Raw genomic sequence first — 20,145 nt, 5'->3', positions numbered from 1 at the left:
ATATACATATATATATATATATATATATATATATATATATACACATGTATGTATGTATGTATGTATCAACCAACATACTACCACTCAGTTGGGTATGACTAAGGAAAGGGGGAAATGAAAACCCTCAAAGGAAAAAGTTATTTCTCAAATGCACAAGACTTGAAATTGGAACTGAGACCAAGACACTGAGGCAGAGCTTCCTTGAATGGAGATGAGGATCTGAGCAAGGAAGTCAAATAGTACCTTGTGAAGTGCTGTCAGACAACTAGTATGGAAACTACAGAAACTTAAAACACTGTAAATCAATTCTCTTATATCTTACTAGAGACTGGAGAAATGATCCATGCCATAAGCATAAGTTAAGATGAGTAGCACAGTAGGACATATATCAACACATGGCTTTTATTTTTAATTTCTAACAATTGGTAAAGACTCTTTTCACAACCTTGTTCCAGCTCGGGCTGAGGTTGGGCCCCCTCCCAATGGCTTCTCCCCTCAGCGCTGTTCTGGGCATCTGCCGAGACCAGCTGAAGAGTCTGAAAATCTAAGCACTTAGTACTACACTGCATCTGCTACAAAGTGAGTACTTAATACATCTATTTTTGAATGAATAGCATTTATATAAGGACTTCTTTTAAAAAAGAAAAAAGAGGCAAATATACCTCTAAAATGGGTCTTAGCACACCTTGCAGTCCAAATAAAAACTCATGTGCTGTATTATTTCACGGTAGGAAGAGGCATAAGGATACGGTGGGGGCAGGAGGGGGGTTGGAATCCGAGCCTGGAATCACTCAGACCTGACCAGCTCATGCACTTAACTAGCAATAACATTCTGCAAAACCCATGTAATCTGAGCCCCATTTTTTTCATCAAGGAAATGGATGCAACCCATCCGTTCCTTGAAGGGTTGGAGGTGATCTATGTAAAGGAAGTAGCACAGCGCCTGGGAAAGAATAGACAACATCATCTTCATCATCATCTGGAGACTTCCAAGTAAGGAAGCATTGTGGAAAATGTAAAGCAAATTATTGGGAAGTGCATACTAACAATCCATGTTGGTGGGGGCGGGGGGGGGGGGGGGGGGACAGAGAAAGAAAGAAAAAATATTCGAATGAAAACAAAGTGTACAAAACCTGCCAGTTGCCATGCTTTTGAACCTAGGGTTCCGCAGCGTATGATGACTCCATCCCAGAGGTTGTGTTCTACTATCTTTTCACTTGAGTACTTCTTTACTTCATTTCAAATCTTTACCATCAGAGTGAATGTATCAAACGGGTAAAGCCCGCAGCACAAACACTAGCTTGACTGCAAACAAAAATCATCTGACACCTAAGATCAACTGGTTACAGTTCGGGTATGGGTAGGGACCAAATGGTTGTGAGACATTTTCTCACATTATCTGCCAGTTTTCTCAGTTCCCTCTATTCTTTCTCCATCCTCTCGTTCTCTCAATCAGATGGCAGACTTTCTAAAAGGAACCACTAATTTTCTTATTTCTCTCCTCTCATCGGTCTGTCTTGTTCTTTGAGATTTTTTGACTTTTTCTTCTGAGTTTTGTACTGTCTTGTGTTCCTTTTCCTATTTGATAGTGCTCTCTCCTCAAATGTCATGTAATCCCGGGCTGTCTACTCGTATTTAAAAGCAAGGTACTAAAAAAACTAACTGGAAGCTCCCTGAAAGATATGTAGGGTTACTGACCGCTGGACTTCACTGCATGGCAAAGTCTTCCAGTAGAAATGCCCAGATGTCAGCACCTATGGCTCTCTTCTCTAGGGTATGCAGACCCATTCCACTACACCTGGCTGCCCAGTGCTCTGGAACTGGACACAGGAAAAGAGGTGCATTCCATGCACATATTTTCACTTAGTCCTATTTTCAGTTTCACACTTCATCTCTCCCCTTCTTCCCGAACACAGAGCCTGATTTATTTTCTTTCTCTTTCTTTCTTTCTTTCTTTCTTTCTTTCTTTCTTTCTTTCTTTCTTTCTTTCCTTTTCTTTCTTTCTCTTTCTTTTCTTTCTTTCTTTCTTTCTCTTTCTTTCTTTTCTTTCTTTCTCTTTCTTTTCTTTCTTTCTCTCTTTTCTTTCTTTCTTTCTCTTTCTTTTCTTTCTTTCTTTCTCTCTTTCTTTTCTTTTCTTTCTTTCTTTCTCTTTCTTTCTTAAGTTCTTATTTATTTAAGTAATCTCTACACCCATCATGGGGCTGGAGCTCACGAACCTGAGATCAAGAGTCACATGCTCCTCCAACTGAGCCAGCCAGGCGCCCCTCACTGATTCTATTTCTAAAGGTACTACACATGCCACTTCTTGCTGGGATGGTGGAAGGACAGCTGCCCAACTAAGCTGCACGGAAGCAGGGACTGGCGGCTGTCCCTGACACAGACATCCAAATGTAGTCCGTTTTGGGTCCTCCTCTCCGCTGCCTCCCCAGACGGCACCCAGGACCTAAGTCTCTCTGGAGCTGGGGTGGGGGCAGGACGCTGACAGGCCAGCTCCTCACTGGCTTCTTCTCTACTCTGCTAAGTTATTTTCCATTCCCCCCATCCACTTCCCACCTGTATACACTGTGGGTTACAGACGTCTGCAACGATGGTTTGAGTGTTTCTTGTTCTCACTTGTTTCTGAACAATCGGGAGATGAAATAAAGGTGGAAGAATCTTTATGTTGCCATTCTGAATGGAAGTTGTGGTTCCATTTTAGGAACCTGTGCCGCCCTCTCTGAAAAGCATTTTGTGAATCTCTTCTCTATGCCCTCTATAGTATGGACTAACAAACTACTGACAGACCAACAAATAACCTTAATCTTTGACTCCAACTAAAATCACCCATTCTGCATACTCCAATGACTGAATGTTATGTATGTTACTATATACTACTATTCCTTCAAGCTGTAGGTTTGAGGTTTTACATTAAAAAGACTTGTCAAGAGAATATGCATTATACATTCTAAAACAAAGTTCTCTGTTGCCCCCATTTGCTTTTCACTCACAAGGCTCTGAAGCATTTTCCTGTTTATAAATTTGTAATAAGCACATACATTTTTCTTTTGGTTTCTTAGAGGTGATAAAAGCCTTATAGAGGATTCTCTGAACAGCTGCATTACATCCTGCCCACACCCTAGTCGCTTACTGGATGTATATGACTGCCACAGATGTTATCCCCAACATAATGCCTAAAGAAGAAACCCGCCCTTTTCAAGCAAAAGAGAACAGGGGCGCCTGAGTGGCTCAGCCAGTGAAGCGTCCGACTTCGGCTCAGGTCATGATCTCACAGTCCGTGAGTTTGAGCCCCGCGTCGGGCTGTGTGCTGACAGCTCAGAGCCTGGAGCCTGCTTCGGATTCTGTGTCTCCCTCTCTCTGCCACTCCCCTGCTCATGCTCTGTCTCTCTCTGTCTCAAAAATAAATTTAAAAAATTAAAAAAAAAAAAAAAAAAACTTAAAAAAAAAGAGAACAAAGAACGCTGATATCATTTCTACCTCAAGAAGTATTTTACATTAATGTAAAATGGTCCTTTTTGATGCCAGTTGGCCACTCTGAATTTTGTCCTTTCCATCACTGGTGTCCCCTGACAGACTCTGAGAGCACATCAACTCTCCCGGCTTCAACTACCACCCAACTATTTTCACAAGTTCCAAATTTCTCCATTCTTGATCTTCAGGCTCCATCCATCTTCAATTACCATCACCAGAACATTTCCATTTGGATGTTTCCTCACCACTTCAAACTCCTTACCAAACACTTTACCCAATCCAGCTCTCAGGTCCTCATTTCTTTACTTGAAGCGAACCTACCTGATAGCTCTCTCTTCCCACACATCCAGTCACCAAGGCCCTGCACATTTCCTTCCAGGGTTGTTTGTCCCTCCTTTCCCACTGCCACGACCCAGATGCGGGCCCTTAGATAAGGAGAGTAGTTCGGAAGCCACCGAGCTAATCTGCCTGTATCAAAACTCTCTATCCATACAAAGCACATCCTCCACCTATGTCAGCTTGCTAGATGCTAGTTTCTCGCCTCTCGTTCCCACACATACATACACATACGCCACTTGTCCACATGTTACGCCCGGACTTCTGCCCGGCCTTTTACTTTCTGGTCTCTCACCGTTCCTGCCAGCCTCCCTGAGTTTTCAGATGTCCGCACACACCTCGCTCTTCTCTCCCGCGTGCCTCTGGTCCTGTGATCCCTCCCCCTTCTCTTCCCAACGCTGGAGGATGACCAAGGTTGAGCTGGCCACCAGCTCAAGTGCCTCTTCACCCAGTGTGGCTTCCCCTGGTAAGGATCCCCAGTAAGGATGTGAAGCTCTTCCTTTGTGTTTCTTTAATAAATTGTACGCTCCGTCATGCACTGACTGTAAGAAATGCAAGGATCTCACCAGGTCCGGTGTCTGAGAGACAAGCAGCCTGTGAGATTCTTAAGGGCAACAACAAGCCCAGTGCCAAGCACAGTGTGCACACACTAGACCTTCGCTAAATGTTTGCCGAACAAGTGAATCACACACCCTCAACTACCTCTACCCCCAAGCTGTACACTTCTCGCGACCCACGAGCAGAAGACCAAATCCTTTCCGTTATTTATAAATGCATGTAATATAGAATAATACAAGGCAGAAAGTTAGAAATTACCTGAAATCTCACCGGCGGTCATCGCTATAAACGCCTAGGTAAGGACTATATGTGGGCCGAGCGAGGCGGCCGTGACCGGGATGGACACAGGAAAAGAGGCTTCGAGGGTAGGCGAGAAGTTTTATTTCTTCACCTGGATGGTGGCTTCAAGGGAATTTGCCTCAGAATAATCCATTAACCCACAGGTTTGTGTCATGTGGTTTTCCAGGACTGTTTCCTTTTACAATTATGATGTAATTATGTTAGCCAAACTTAAATCAGTTAACATATAAAATAAGGCTACTTACCAAAACAGAACTCAGCCTTTGGCCTTAGCTTAGTTGCATCGCTGACCTAACAAAACAGAGAGACGAGTCACTGACTTCTTCATATGTGACCGTAACCAACCTTAAATGCTGCACCAACTCCCACAAGTACGATCTCCCAGTAATCCCACACATTTAGCACTCAGGCCTGAAATTACACTTTAAAGGCTACTGAAAAAGAACTGCAAATGGAACACAGAACATGGGTCCCAACTGTAAGATGTTCAAAACAAACGATACTTCCCTGTTCTCTTTGAACAAACTTGCATTTATTCTAAGGAAATGTGAAGAAGTTGAAAGTAAACCCTTAAGTTTTATGTAACACATAGGACATTTTGTAGTATAACGTAACTTTCAAAATACCCTCGGGATACACTACAGAAACTCTGAATTCTTCCCAGATTGCATATTTCTAAATTAGCTGTGAACCTGAAGAGAAAATGATGGTGGGCAAGGGGGAGATTGTGTATTTAACAACGTCCAAAAATCCAAAAGGCATTAATCTGCAATGAGGAACCCAAAATGGCACCGGACGCCCTCGTGTGCAGCAGGATACCCTGGGATCGCGGGGTCCCTTTGCTAAACGCAGCACGTGGTTCCTTTCAGAAGGGAAGCAACTGGCACCTGGTTACTGTTATTCCCTCAAATAACGTAGCTCTCTCGGAAGCCTCTTCCTGACTATTCCGACCCTAGTGCCGGTGTCAGAACATGTAATTGTAGCGTCTGTTTTGTACCTTCAAAAGGAATTCTAAGTCTGGGGCTCCTGACTGATCCCAACTACAAATTCACAGCTCTGAGTCACACTGGAATTTGTTCCAAGAATAAATTCTGGAAAAAAAGAGGCATGTCTAAAGCAGAGTACAAACTGTACAAGTGAAACTTCGGGACAGAGATGAAAGTCAACAGGGCTGCACAGAAAAGGTTATATTTTAAAAGAGGAGCCGAGGAAGATTCAGGAAGCAGCTGGTCAGTCAGGGCCACTCGCTCAGTCAGTGCTTCATTTTTGAAAAGACCAGGCAACAAACGATTGAAAACCTAGGAGCATGTGGGCGATCTCTCCCTCAACTGCCTATTCCTCATCACCGCCCGGAGAGGCAAAAGCGCTTGGCAACAAATTCACATTACAGCGCGACACCCTACCGGCCGGCCGGCAGACCAGGGCTCTAACACTTTACAAAGATACGCTATGCTTCTTAATAATAAGCACTCTAGAATTGAAGCTGCGAGCTACCCTGAAGCACTTATTAAATGTTTTGATTTACAGGGACACTTAAGGTATACTTAAACAATATTTGTCTTCTGCAGATTAAATAATATGGTTTTAATTAAATAAATAATAATAAAAAAAAAAAGGTTTCCCTTTCAATATGTAATCTTTGTCATCCAAGGGCTGATTTTTTTTTTTTTTTTTTTTTTTTGGTCAGTGAGAATGAACAGCTCTGCTGTGATCCTGATAATGAAGTACTTTATCTATGAACGTCTACCTTTATAAGCACACTTGTAAACTGGTCTTCTCTTGAAGACCTCTGCTAACAAATCCCAATATATGCATTATAGTATACACGTGCATATTACTTAATCTACTCTTCACACCTTCTATCTTGAGCCATCGACGCACATTACTTTGTATAAAAACCCCATAGGCCTAGCTCCTCGACATCTCTATCTCAGTTACCACCCCAATATAATAAAGGGAAAAAAATACCTGAAAATACCAAATCTCAATTTTTGAAGAGAAAAATAGTATTGCAAAAATTCCAGAAAAATCGACAAATGAGAAAACAGAAATTAGTAGAGACAAAGTGAAATGAGGGAAGAATCATTCTTTTATCATGCAGATGGTTCTTACTTTCTTCAAAATAAAACATAAAGAAATAAAAAGTCAGAGGTAATGGGATTAAAAGCTGGAAAACAGTTTAAATAAATACAATACGGACTCAGAAAAAACCTTCTCCAGGGGGGAAGCCTGGGGGGCTCAGTTGGTTAAGCGTCCACTTCTCACGGTTCATGAGTTCCAGCCCCATGTTGGGCCCTGCACTGACAGTGTGCAGAGCCTGCTTGGGATTCTCTCTCTCCCTCTCTCTCTGACCCTCCCTGACTGCACTTTCTCTCTCAAAATAAATACACTTAAAAAAACAAAACAAAACTCCAGATTTCCCAAAGACAGAACTTAATCATTAACTGTTTATTCTCCTTCTGATATTCATATACCTAATCGTAAAGGTTAATGTTAACTTTTGCAATTGGCCACATCTTACAAGTTAACTCCATATTTTGCCTAATTTTACCAAAGACCTTCCTACACACAGTGGCCAGGTACCATCTTCAGCATGATATGACCCCGAACATCATCACTAAATGACACAGAAAGGAAACCGCCCCTCATTCACACTCATATCCCAAGCAATTCTAATTCATGCATGACTGAGAAACGATAGAGAAAAACTACCTTTGAAATGTAGGTAAGTTTAATGGCTCCAACACGTGATGATCCAGAAGGTAAGTTCTGGAAACAAATCATTAATATATAATTAGTATCCAGCATTATTAATTTATATTATATTATAATGTTCTACACATACTAAAAGCAGTTAAGAAATTAGATTTTTTAATATTACACTTTACAAATCAACTTTTTCAGTTCAAGTATTTACAAATCAAGCTGACGGCATGGATAACAAAACCAAATTCTATTTGGTTCCACCGTAACGCATTCCATAACTAAAAGGCTAGTTTCATCATTCCAGCTAAACTCATTTTCTTTTTCATGAGCTTTAAAAGCCATAAACAAGATCAGACTTTGTTCCTGAAGGCAATGGGAAAAAATACTTAAGACGTAAATACAATTGTAAGAGATTTCAATACTACACGTTACTTTGTTCTATTAAAAATTATTAATCAAATATATCCCTAAAAGGTTGATTTTCTTCCATTTAAGTATATTAGTATTATACCGTCCTTTATTTATATTGATTCCATTTTTTAAAATAATTATTAACTGATACTCTTTAAGCCATATGTCAGGAGTGTATATACTGACATGTTCACTATATTTTTGTTCTTCCCTAACAAGTTTGAGGCAGGGTTTGGGTCCTGGAAGAGCTAGGGGTAAACTATTAAGAAGAGAGAATCATGTCTAGGAAAGACTGGCAGGAAGGACTCTGTGGAGACATGAACAGCATTTAGGTTGGTCTTTAAAGGAAATATGTGAAATGCAAACAGAAGAGAGAATATTCCAGGCAGAGAAAGCAGAGGAGCTACAGCAGGCAGATGAGGGCGGCCAGAAGCTACACATAATATGGGATCGTACAGGGTTGTAGTAGAAAACACCAGTTTGGGAACTTGAACCAAGAATCTAACCTGAGTAAAAAAGACCTAAATAAAAAAGTGGCAAAGAATTTATACCGTTAAAGAATTCGAAACCATTAAAGAAGGCTTGTGAGCAGTTTTGTAGTTGAAATTGTGCTTTAACATATCCTGTAATATAATAAAGGGGACCGGTGAAAGAGGGGGAAGGAGGAGGCAGGAACACCAGGTAAAGAACCTGGAAAAAATTAATAAAGAAAATAAAGGAAACCTCTGATAGATTTTAAAAGTAAAATTAAAACAGTCTTCACTTTGAAAGTTTCCTCCACTGTAGATTAACCAAGATCAACTTTTGTTTTTTTTTTAATTTTTTTAATGTTTATTTATTTTTGAGACAGAGAGAGACAGAGCATGAACAGGGGAGGGTCAGAGAGAGGGAGACACAGAATCTGAAACAGGCTCCAGGCTCTGAGCTGTCAGCACAGAACCCGACGCGGGGCTTGAACTCACGGACCGCAAGATCATGACCTGAGCCGAAGTCGGAAGCTTAACCGACTGAGCCACCCAGGCGCCCCATCCAAGATCAACTTCTTTACTGACTTTATAAGTATGTACATTAAAAAGAAAACTTTTGGGGCGCCTGGGTGGCTCTGTCGGCTAAGCATCCGACTTCAGCTCAGGTCACGATCTCACGGCTTGTGGGTTCAAGGCCCACATCAAGCTCTTTGCTGACAGCTCAGAGCCTGGAGCTGGCTTTGGCTTCTGTGTCTCCCTTTCTCTCTGCCCCTCCCCTGCTCGTGCTCGGTCTCTCTCAAAAATAAATAAACATTAAGAAAAAAAAAGAAAAGAAAACCTTTGGCTTTGTTCTCATGAACGATTAGGAGGTACTTCTCTTGAACCTCTCTATGAGCTTCCTGGAGACAATCACACGAAAGCCTCAAGACTCCCAAATATAAACTGGTTATTGTTGACAGGGACAGGTCTTCTCAGACATTCACTCCTATGTAAACTGCATTATGTTTTGCTTTAAACCGTATACTATGTTCAAGCTTCTAAGTATAAACCATAAATAAATATGTATATAAAATTATAATTGTTAAGGTAGAATTTTAAATGGTTGTTCTTATACAAAATGTTTTATTAAGTTTAGAGGTTGCTTTGTGTGTGTTTTTTTTAAATTTTGGATAAGGAAATGAAATGTTAAAATGTCTTCAAGACCTCCTAACTCCTGTCAACGTGATTTTTTCAAACACTGCTACCCTTCATTCAAAATTGTTATTTTTCTGTTAAGTCCTCCAAAAATGTATTATTTTAACTAACTGAATACAGTTCTAAGCCTCTGTATGAAGAAGAGAAATGAGCACTATGTCATGGCCACATGACATAAAGGATCACAGACTGAACAGTGGCACAGTATAGAGAAATATAAGTAGCTGAGAGATAACGAATATTCAAAATACCTAGTTTCTATGGATTGGTATGATTACTGCCAAGTTCAACTACATAAAAGTAGGTTTCAAAATCTGTTACTTGACAGTGAACAAGAAATAATCAACTCATGACATTTAAGATAAAAAGGAAAATAAGCCATTTGTCCTTATGAGTTTCTGCACTCCTTTTGCCAAAATATCTTTTTCAAGTTTCTTCAAAGTCACTTCCTGAGAGAGCTACTCAATTATTTAATTCTCCACCACACCCACGCCCTCGACAAAACACAGAAAGCTCCAAACTGATCCCTAGTGATACACTAGAATGGATTTTTAAACCAATGGTTAGTGGTAAAGAAAGGAAAATGGAGGAGGAATGGTTCCCTAAGGACAGGTGAGTAAAAGGGATTTTCTTTCATTATCAGGGCTTATGATCGTTATAATCTACAGCACCATAACATAGGCAACTAGATTGAATCCTATGAAACTGTCATTTTTTAATAGATTAAAACGGTGGTATATTGGCCATTTCACATGGCTCAACCTAACGTAATAACCTTAGCAAGACATTTTACTAAAGTTTTCCTGAGGAGATACAAGTCTTAATACATTTAAAAATGACACCAAGATGGGCGCCTGGGTGGCTCAGTCGGCTGAGTGTCGAATTTGGCTCAGGTCATGATCTCATGGTTTGTGAGTTCAAGCCCCGCTTTGGGCTCTACGCTGACAGCTCAGAGCCTGGAGCCTGTTTCAGATTCTGTGTCTCCCTCTCTCTGCCCTGACCCCGCTTGTGCTCTGTTTCTCTGTCTCTAAAATAAATAAGCATTAAAAAAAAAATTTTTTTTTAAATAAAGTGACACCAAGCTATTATATTGATGGCTAATCCACTGGTTGCAGAGTCAAGATGGTAAAAGATTCTCATCAGAATAAAGAGTTAAAATTATTAAGAACTGAATATAAAAACAGATTTAAAATTCTGCACTACATTCAAGTTTTAAAAAATGTGTTAATTACATCATGGAAATTTGGCTTTAAAAGAGTTCATGTGGGGCGCCAGGCTGGCTCAGTCAGAAGAGCATGCAGCTCTTGATCTCAGGGTTGTGAGCTCGAGCCCATGCTGGGTGTAGATATTACTTAAACAAACAAACAAACTTAACAACAGCAACAAAAGACCTAGCTGAGTGCAGACTTCAACATACACCCTGCCTGCTATAGCCAAAGTGACCTATTCTCCACATACACCACAGGCTTCGTTTGGATTTCTTTGCCCATGCTATTCTTACAGCACTAAGAGTGGGAATACCCACTTCTCCATCTCTTGGCCAAAATCGTACCCACCCTTCTGGGTCAATTCCGAATGCTACTACTTCCGCAAAGACCTTAACTCTGAATTCCAAGTTCATGTTTCCTTCGGCGTAATAAACATAGTCCATTTTGTGCCCACCTTCTTCTAGCTTGAAGTGGGAAGTGCTGATGAAAGGAGGAATTCTGAGGAGGAGAATCCATCATATATGAAGGAAGAAAAATAATCAAGGAGCTTTAAATACGATTCAGGAGAAACCATACGTATCGGTCCATCAGATCTCGCAAAGAGAGACAAACCAGGAAGAGCACAGGCAGACCGTGCAACGGCTCATAAGGGAGAGGAGAACCGTTCCCTGGAAACTAGTAATTAGAGGGAGTCAAGGGGAACGAAGTTACTTTCCTCTTTGCGAAAGAGAGTTTGGGAGGGGATTATGCCACAGATAAAAAGATGAGGTCATAAAGGGGAGAAATCTGATGTTAAAAAAAAAAAAAAGGCAAACATGAACTTCTGATTTCTGCTGACCTGTTCCTTCTCCCACTGACTCTGGACAAGTAAATAAAGGTATTAATCATACAGTTGTATAGCCAGGTTACTATCACCCAAGAAAGGTGGTTACACCCAGGGATAAGAGAGTAAAACAGAATCAATAAACTCTATGAAGAAGAAGGATAGAGCGTAGACCACTCCTAGGGAAAAAAGTCTGAAAGTCAGCACTCAAATAATCTACACTGAATTAAAATACAAATTACCCTCCAAAATTTCAAAGGCTGTGTCTGAATAAAAGGACTAAAGTTTATAGAGAATCAGAGGACAGAGTAGGTTTAATGGGTAGCAAATACAAGGAGACAGATTTTGGCTCACAGAGCAAATAATAATTGAAGTGTCTCGAATACAGTAAGTACTTTTTGATAACGTGTAATACGAACAACAGCTAAAGTGGAGATTAGGGATAGACAGTTTTCCTACATTAAAGAGGAGGTTAAATTTATACTCAGGTCTCTTACAACTTGACTTCTAAATAAACAAATACAAATAAATAAGTATTTTGTCTAACCTAAAATAAGTACACACCGGTAAAGAATACTAGCTTGGTTGTCAGGAGATCTAGTTCCTTCTCTGTGGAACAGAATGGAACCTCCCACCAGTCCCCGCTCCTCCCTCGACTCTAAGAGTCCCTCACCCGCCAGACCAAACCAGCTTAGACGTCTGCTAGGGACTCCTTGCAACATCCACCCCAATTTGAATGAAGAGTTTCACAGGTAGAGAAAGCTTACAAACTACTCGACAGATACTCTCCAGTCCAAGGTCTTTCACAGATCTTAAAATGGGGATTCTAAGTTTTAATTTATGACATTTCCCCAATGATCTGAAAGGCAACAATGAAATCAAAGTGCATTTCAGTTCATGAATGGCATGACACTTACTGACACTCAAATCTGACCCTGCAGGATGAAAGGACTACCCACGTGAAGTGTCAACTAGATGATGTCGTTTCTTTACCAAAGAAACAAAAGACAGTAGTCTCTAGAGAAAGTCTCTTAAATTTAAACGATTTATGTATTTTCTACCAGAGACAGCATTTCTCTCCCAAGGGGGGAAAAAAACCCAGATATGCATGCATAAATTTTTATTAAATAAACTTAGTTTCATCTTCTGAAATTCAAATAAGATAGCAGGAGTTGAGGGTGCAGACAGAAAGAACGCAGCCAGTAGAAATAAATCTAAACACGTATTGTTTATTTAGTAGGACAAATCCTCACACCAGATGGTATGTTAAATACTTGAATAATTAAAACTCTTGTGTGTTTTGGAAAAAAGGTGACCGTTTGGATTTTACAAACCTGTGGATTATCCATGTACCATACAAAACTATCTTCTCTGGTATCCAGTATGAAGTACCTTCGAAGAAATTTCCCACTGTTTTCATTTTCCTCAATGTCTAGAAAACCACAAATGCGATTCTGACGATCCACATAAGGCATTTCTGAGCCTGAACATTACACTGCAAAATAAAAACATTAACAGTAAGTATTTCTTGGTGGACTTTATGCATAATACGTGCTATGGTACAGTCTGTTCAAGAAAGAGCCTGTTTTCCAAAACTAAGTGAGGGCCAGATAATGTGAAGCCTTAGGACGCATGGGCAAAAATCACTTTTGAAATTAAGCTTATTATGAATGGTTACTAAATTCAACTATACACATTGATGGGAGCAAAGGAGAGCTAGTCACCTCAGCTGAATAACTGACTTCCTTTTTTCCCTTAATAAACACAGGTGAAGCAAAAACAAGAAACTCCCCAAAAAACAGCTATCCAAACTTAATCTCCTCACTTATAAATTGATATAATCTACCTTTCAGATTAGTTTAGAATATTTTTAAGGTCACAGAATAGGTAACATTTATTGGCCACTGACTATATGCTAGGCTCTGTGCAAGGTTCTTTTCCACGCATTTTCTCACTGAACGCTCAAAACGACCTCATGAACAGGCATCATCACCCCCATTTCACAGATAAGAAACTTGACGCTCATAAGGGAAAGTGACTTTCCAAGATTAGAGAAGCAGTAGATAATAAATCAAAACACGAACCCAGATTCTTGGGCTCTAGAGCTTAAATCTTAACATCTTACACCACCCTGTCTCTCTCAAACCCCTCAAATTGCTAAAACTAAAATGAATCAAAGTAAAATTAGTTAATATCATAAAAAGAGAGATAAGCAGGTATTTATCTACTTCCTGATGAAAGCCACAAACATCACCTATGAAGCGAACATGTAACAAAAAAGTTTTTATCATGTCAAACTACCAATTTACAGGAAATAAAGACTGCAGAGGAATATATTACACTGCCTGCCCATAGGGATTCAATCAGCAAAAGCCAGACTGTGGGAAACAATAGAACAACCCAGTTTCTTTAGTAAATAAATTACCATGGGGAAAAAAGAGGGGAAGAGAGAAGTTATACATTAAAAGAGACTTCAGAGGCATATCATATTCTGATTCTTCATGTACTAAAATTTTGGTTGTAGGGATTAAACTTAAAAACCATGACTTAAGTAAAAAGCAGAGTTCCCAGCCACTTTTTTCCTCTAGAAACTATAGATATGACTCCTTTTCCTAATGGATGCACATCTGAACTGCTCCTGTTCTAATTCTTCTACAGCCAGCGCCAACACCTTCTGGCAGGTTGAATTTATTTATGTAACTAGCTCCTCATTTAAAGGCTCAAGGTAAGTTTAACCCACAGTGAAAATTCAATTAGAACACATCCTAATAGACTGCATATCTAAATCATTATTCTGTACGCAGCCAGAGAAATGGTTAAGACACACCAAAACTTTTTAAACAAAAGTATCCACTAAGTTTGCATATGTGTGTTGTTATAAATCTGGCACTTAGAGGAGATAATTTCTTCAATGAACTTATCCAACCTTTAAAAAATTTCTAAAATGTAATCAAAACTTGAAATATTAATACACTAATGTACAGGCATACCTCATTTTTTTGTGCTTCCCTTCCCTTTACTGCACGAACAGTTACTGTGTTCTTGACAAACTGAAGTTTTGTGGCAACCCTTACATCAAGAAAGTCTACTGGCACCATTTTTTCCAACAGCATCTGTTCACTCACTTTGTGTCTCTGTGTCACATCTGGGTGATTCTCACACTATTGCAAACTTTTTCATTATCATTATATTTGTCGTGGTGATGAGTGATTATGACGCACTAAAAGCTCAGGTGATGGTTAGCATTTTCTTAGCAATAAAGTAGTTTTAAATTAGGGTATATATGTTGTTTTCCTTAGATGTAATATTATTGCCCACTGAAGAGACTACAGTATGGTGTGAACATAACTTTCATATGCACTGGAAAACCAAATTTTTCATTGGACTTGCTTTATTGCGATAGTTGCCTTATCGTGGTAGTCTGGGGCCTAACCCACAGCATCTCCTAGGTGTGCCCATATCCCATAGATAAAAACCATCCGCTTGTGTGGTACTGCCATGAGGACAGACATATACCAAAGGAATAAAAATTTTTAAGTTTTTATTTATCTTGAGAGAGAGAGAGAGAGAGAGAGAGCGAGGAACGCACGCACAAGCTAGGGAAGGGCAGAGAGAGGAAGAGACAGAATTCCAAGCAGGCTCCGCACCAGCAGCGTAGAACCCAACGTGGGGCTCGAACTCACAAACTGTGAGATCATGACCTGAGCCACGCTCAAGAGTCGGACACTTAACCAACTGTGCCACCCAGGTGCCCATAAAGGAATAAAACCGAAAGCCCAGATAAACCCACACATCTATGGTCGACTAATTTTCAACAAAGATGCCAACATCATGCAAATGAAGAAAGATCTAGTCTCTTCAAAATATGGTGCTGGGACAAGTGGATATCCGCATGCTAAAGAATGAAACTGGACCTCTCTTCACACTATATATGAAAATTAACTCAAAATGGATTAACAATCTAAATATAGGATAGCTAAAAGTATAAAACTTAAAAAAAAAAACAAACATAGAGGCTGATATTCATGACCTTGGATTTGGCAGTGAATTCTTAGATATGACACCAAAAGCATGAACATCAAAAGAAAAAATAAGCTAAATCGGACTTCATAAAAACTAGACGCTTTTTTGCATCAAAGAACATCAAGAAAATGAAAAGAGAACCTACAGAATGAAAGGAAATATTTGCAAATTACATACCTAACAAGGGTCTAATACCCAGAATATATAAACAGCTCTTACAACGCAATAGCAAGCAATCCAAATAAAAAACAGGCAAGGACATGAAAAGACATTTCTCCCAAAGAAGATACACGACAGAACCCAAAAGATGTTCTGGCCAACAGAGCACAAAAAGATGCTCAATATCGTTAGTAACCAGGGGAATGGAAATCAAAATCACAGTGAGACACCACTTCACACCCACTAGGATGGCGATAATTAAAAGAAAGGAAAATAACAAATGTTGGCAAAGATGTGGAAAAACTGGAACCCTCCAACATTGTAAGACAGTATAACAGCTGTGTAAAACAGTTCAGTAATTCTTCTAAAGTTAAACACAGAATTACCATATGACTCAGCATTTCTACTCCTAGATATATACCCAAAAGAAGGGAAAACAGTTACTCACGTATACATGAATAGTCGTAGCAGCACTATTCACAATAGCGAACGAGTATAAACCTATTCGTTCATCCAACAGGTGAATGGTTAAACAACATAGATGTATCCCACACAATGGCATATTATGCAGACACAGAAAAGAATGAAATACTGAGGGGCGCCTGGCTGGCTCAGTCAATTAAGCATCCAACTCTTGATTTCGGCTCAGGTCAAGATCTCACCATTCGTGGGGTGGAGCCCCACGCTGGGCTCTGCACTGACAGCATGGAGCCTGTTTGGGATTCTCTCTCTCTCACTGCCCCTCCCCCATTCACACATGGGCACGCGCTTTTTCTCTCTCAGAATGTATAAACATTAAAAAAAAAACTGAAGTATTGATACAATTAATCCAATCAAAATTCCAGCAGGGTATTTTATAAAAATTGAGAATATGACACATATTCTATGATATATATTGAAATACAAATGATCTGGAAAAGCCAAATATATTTCCCAAAGAATAGAGTAGGATGATTTACACTATTTGATTTTAAGACTTACAATAAAGCTACAGCAATAAAGACAATGTAGGGTTGATTAAAAAAAAAAAAAAAAGACAGATATAATAAATCAATGGAACAGAGTACATCCAGAAGCAGACTCTTAGACACACTGTCAATTGATTTTCAACAAAGATGTTCCCAAGGCAATTCCATTGGGAAAGGATAGTCTTCTCAACAAATGGTGCTAGGACAATTAGCTATCCATGTGGGAAAACAATGTAACAAAATTAATCACAGACCTAATTTGAAAGCCACAACAAGAAAGCTTCTTAAAAAATCCATAGGAGAAAGTGTTCATGACTCTGTGGGTACACAAAGATTTCTTAATTAAGACACAAAGAGCATGCACCACATAGTAGTTGTTAGATTGGACTTCATCAAAATTAAAAACTGCTCTTTGAAAGACACTGTTAAGAAATCAAAAGATAAGCCACAGAATGGGAGAAATATTCAGTACATATATGTCTATCAAATACATGATATCCAAGAACAGGCAAGAAATTATTACAATTTAGTAAGACAAACAACCAATTAGGAAAATGGCCAAAAAATCTGGACAAGTCAACAAAGAAGATATAGAATAGTAAATGAGCACATAAAAAGATGCTCACCATCATTAGTCAGAAAGGTGCTGCGAATAAAAACCAAGAGATACCACAGCATACCTACTAGAATGGCTAAAACGAAAACAACCCAAAAAACAACAACAAAACCCTGGCGATGCCGAATGCTGACGAGCAGGTGGAACAAACGAACCCCCTCTCATACACTGCTGGTGCGAATGCAAAATCATACAGCAACTTGGAAGAACAGTTTGGCAATTTCTTACAAAGTGAAACATACCCATATACTACGACCCGGCAGTATTTAGCTAAGTGAAGTGAAAGCTGTGCTTACGAAAAATCTGTATACAAATATTTATAGCAACATTATTTATAGCAGGCATAAAAGCAAAAACCACCTTTGACCAATAAATGAACGGATGCATCTAATACAATGGAATATTACTTGACATTATAAACGAACAAACCAATGATACATACAGCATAGATAAATCTCAGATCTATTTTGCCAAGTGAAAGAAGCCAGATCAAAAAGGCTATAGGGACAGAAGACAAATCAGTGTGTGAAGGGAGGGGCTGGTTTCAAAGGGTAATTTTCTTAGCGATGGAAATGTTCTCATTCTTGATTGTGGTGGGCACACTGTTACACACCTCCCACAACTCAGGCCCACACACCAGAGTAAACTTTACTGCGTGCAAGTTAAAAACAAAACAAACAAAACAAAACAAAACAAAACCATGACAGAAAAACAGATCAGAATTGCTAGGGCTTGAAATAAGGAAAAGGAGTAACTACCAAGGAGCAGAAGTCAAATGTTTCTGATGATGTAACTGCTGTTTATCTTGACAGTGGTGGAACTTACACAATTATATGCACAAGTCAAAACTTACAGAACCGAACCCTAAAATGAGTAAAAGTGACTGTAAATAATACAGCAATAATCATGAAACTGAAAAGACATCATACACACCCACCAGATGACTAAAAGTAAGCAGACTGACAACACAAAACGTTGTCGAAGATGTGGTGCATCCAGAATTTCTGTACTGCTGATGGGATGTAAAATGATACAACCACTCTGGGAAAAGTTCTGGCAATAAAACCAAACATGCACCTAATCTATGACCCAGTCATTCCATTCCTAGGTATTTACTCAAGAAAATGAAAACACATATGCATGTAAAGACTCATTCACTAAGATTTATAGCAGCTTTATTCCTAACAGCCCCAAACTAGAAACAACCCAAATGTCCGTCAACACATGAAGAGATAAATAAAATGTAATTTGTCTATACAATGGAATACCACTTCACAGGGGAACATGCTACAATATAGTCAAAACTCACCGAACTATAAACTTTAAGTGGATACGGTTTATTGTATGTAGCTTAAAACTCTAAAAAATTAACAAAAAATATCCAGCAGCAACAAAAAATTCACTGATAAAACTGACCACCAATAACTTTTTATAAAAGCTTTTCCATCCTGCCTGGTGGCTCAGTTGGTTGAGCATTTGACTTTTAATTTCAGCTCAGGTCATGATCTCACAGTTCGTGAATTCGAGCCCCATGTCGGGCTCTGTGCCGACAGCTCGGATCCTGTAGCCTGATTCTGATTCTGTGTCTCCCTCTCTGCCTCCCCCTCCCCCACTCATACTCTTTTTCTCTCCCAAAAATAAACATTAAAAAAAGGTTTGTTTTTTTTTTTTATTTTTGCATGGCAAAAACCTGATAAGCAAAGTCAAAAACCAGTGGAAAATATTTACAACTTCTATCATCACAGACGGCTAACCTCCCTAACACTTAAAGAGCTTGCAAAAAAATATCAAGGGAAATGTATCAAAAGTTCAATAGAGGGGCGCCTGGGTGGCTCAGTCGGTTAAGCGGCCGACTTCGGCTCGGGTCATGATCTCGCGGTCCGTGAGTTCGAGCCCCGCGTCAGGCTCTGTGCTGACAGCTTAGAGCCTGAAGCCTGTTTCAGATTCTGTGTCTCCCTCTCTCTCTGACCCTCCCCCGTTCATGCTCTGTCTCTCTCTGTCTCAAAAATAAATAAACGTTAAAAAAAAAAAAATTAAAAAAAAAAAAAGTTCAATAGAAAAATGGGCAAAAGGCATGAACCAACATTCTATAGAAAAAGATATAAAAATGGGCCTTAAACATATGAAGAGATGCTCAACATTAATCATAATAAGAAAAATCCCAAAATAACATACAAAGATAAAGTAGGCACTGCCAGTGACACCACAGAAAATGCAGCCAGACTTCACGTGCCTACTTGTCTAAGAGCGTGATACACTACGTTATGTCTATGAAACACTTCTGAAAAAAATAATACAAATGGCTGAATCTCACCAAGCCTCTAGATCCAACTACCACCGGGTAGGAAATACAGAAAACAGAGGAAGAACATGTTAAACCATACCACGGGGATTCAAATAGCAAAATCCAAACTGTAAGAAATTTCTCAGGACAAATAACATGGTTCCTTCAAAAACAAATTCCGGGGAGCAGAGGGAAAGGAACAGGAGGAAGGACCTAGAAGGGGCTCAGTCGGTTAGACGTCCGACTTCAGCTCATGATCTCATGGTTCGTGAGTTCGAGCCCCTGTGTCGGGCTCTGTGCTGACAACTCAGAGCCTGGAGCCTGCTTCAGATTCTGTGTCTCCCTCTCTCTGTCCTCTCTGGCTTGTACTCTGTCTGTCTCTCCCTTAAAAGTAAATAAACATTAAAAAAAAAAAAGATATAATCACAACATAGGGACCTTATATAAATCCTGTTTAAAAAAAACAAAACACTGGGGAGCCTGGGTAGCTCAGTTGGTTAAGCATCTGACTTTGGCTCAGGTCATGATCTAAGGGTTCATGAGTTCAAGCTCCACATGGGGCTCTGTGCTGACAGATCAGAGCCTGGAGCTGCTTTGGATTCTGTGTCTCCCTCTCTCTCTGCC

At 39.6% G+C, this 20,145-nt stretch overlaps 1 protein-coding gene across 6 annotated transcripts in view; it reads right to left on the bottom strand.

The window, feature by feature from the left end:
* Positions 1-20,145, bottom strand: part of PLEKHA1 (pleckstrin homology domain containing A1) — a 56,563-nt gene that overhangs the window by 27,251 nt on the left and 9,167 nt on the right. For 5 of the 6 annotated variants that reach the window (XR_008424970.1, XM_019459669.2, XM_053909984.1 and 2 more), the window contains exons 2-4: positions 12,806-12,966; positions 7,375-7,431; positions 4,908-4,953 (exon numbers count right to left, since the gene is read on the bottom strand). Coding sequence is in view for 5 of the 6 variants with exons in the window: in XM_019459669.2 (XP_019315214.1) it covers positions 4,908-4,953; positions 7,375-7,431; positions 12,806-12,946 (244 nt within the window). In the remaining variant the exon portion in view is untranslated. Of the gene's footprint in view, positions 1-4,907; positions 4,954-7,374; positions 7,432-12,805; positions 12,967-20,145 lie in introns of those variants that run through there. The other variant, XM_053909985.1, reaches the window with a different exon arrangement.

Source organism: Panthera pardus, unplaced genomic scaffold (assembly GCF_024362965.1).
Source record: "Panthera pardus isolate Hobbes unplaced genomic scaffold, ASM2436296v1 HiC_scaffold_22, whole genome shotgun sequence".
Lineage (NCBI taxonomy): Eukaryota > Metazoa > Chordata > Mammalia > Carnivora > Felidae > Panthera > Panthera pardus.
This window is presented reverse-complemented; position numbering and strand designations above follow the sequence as displayed.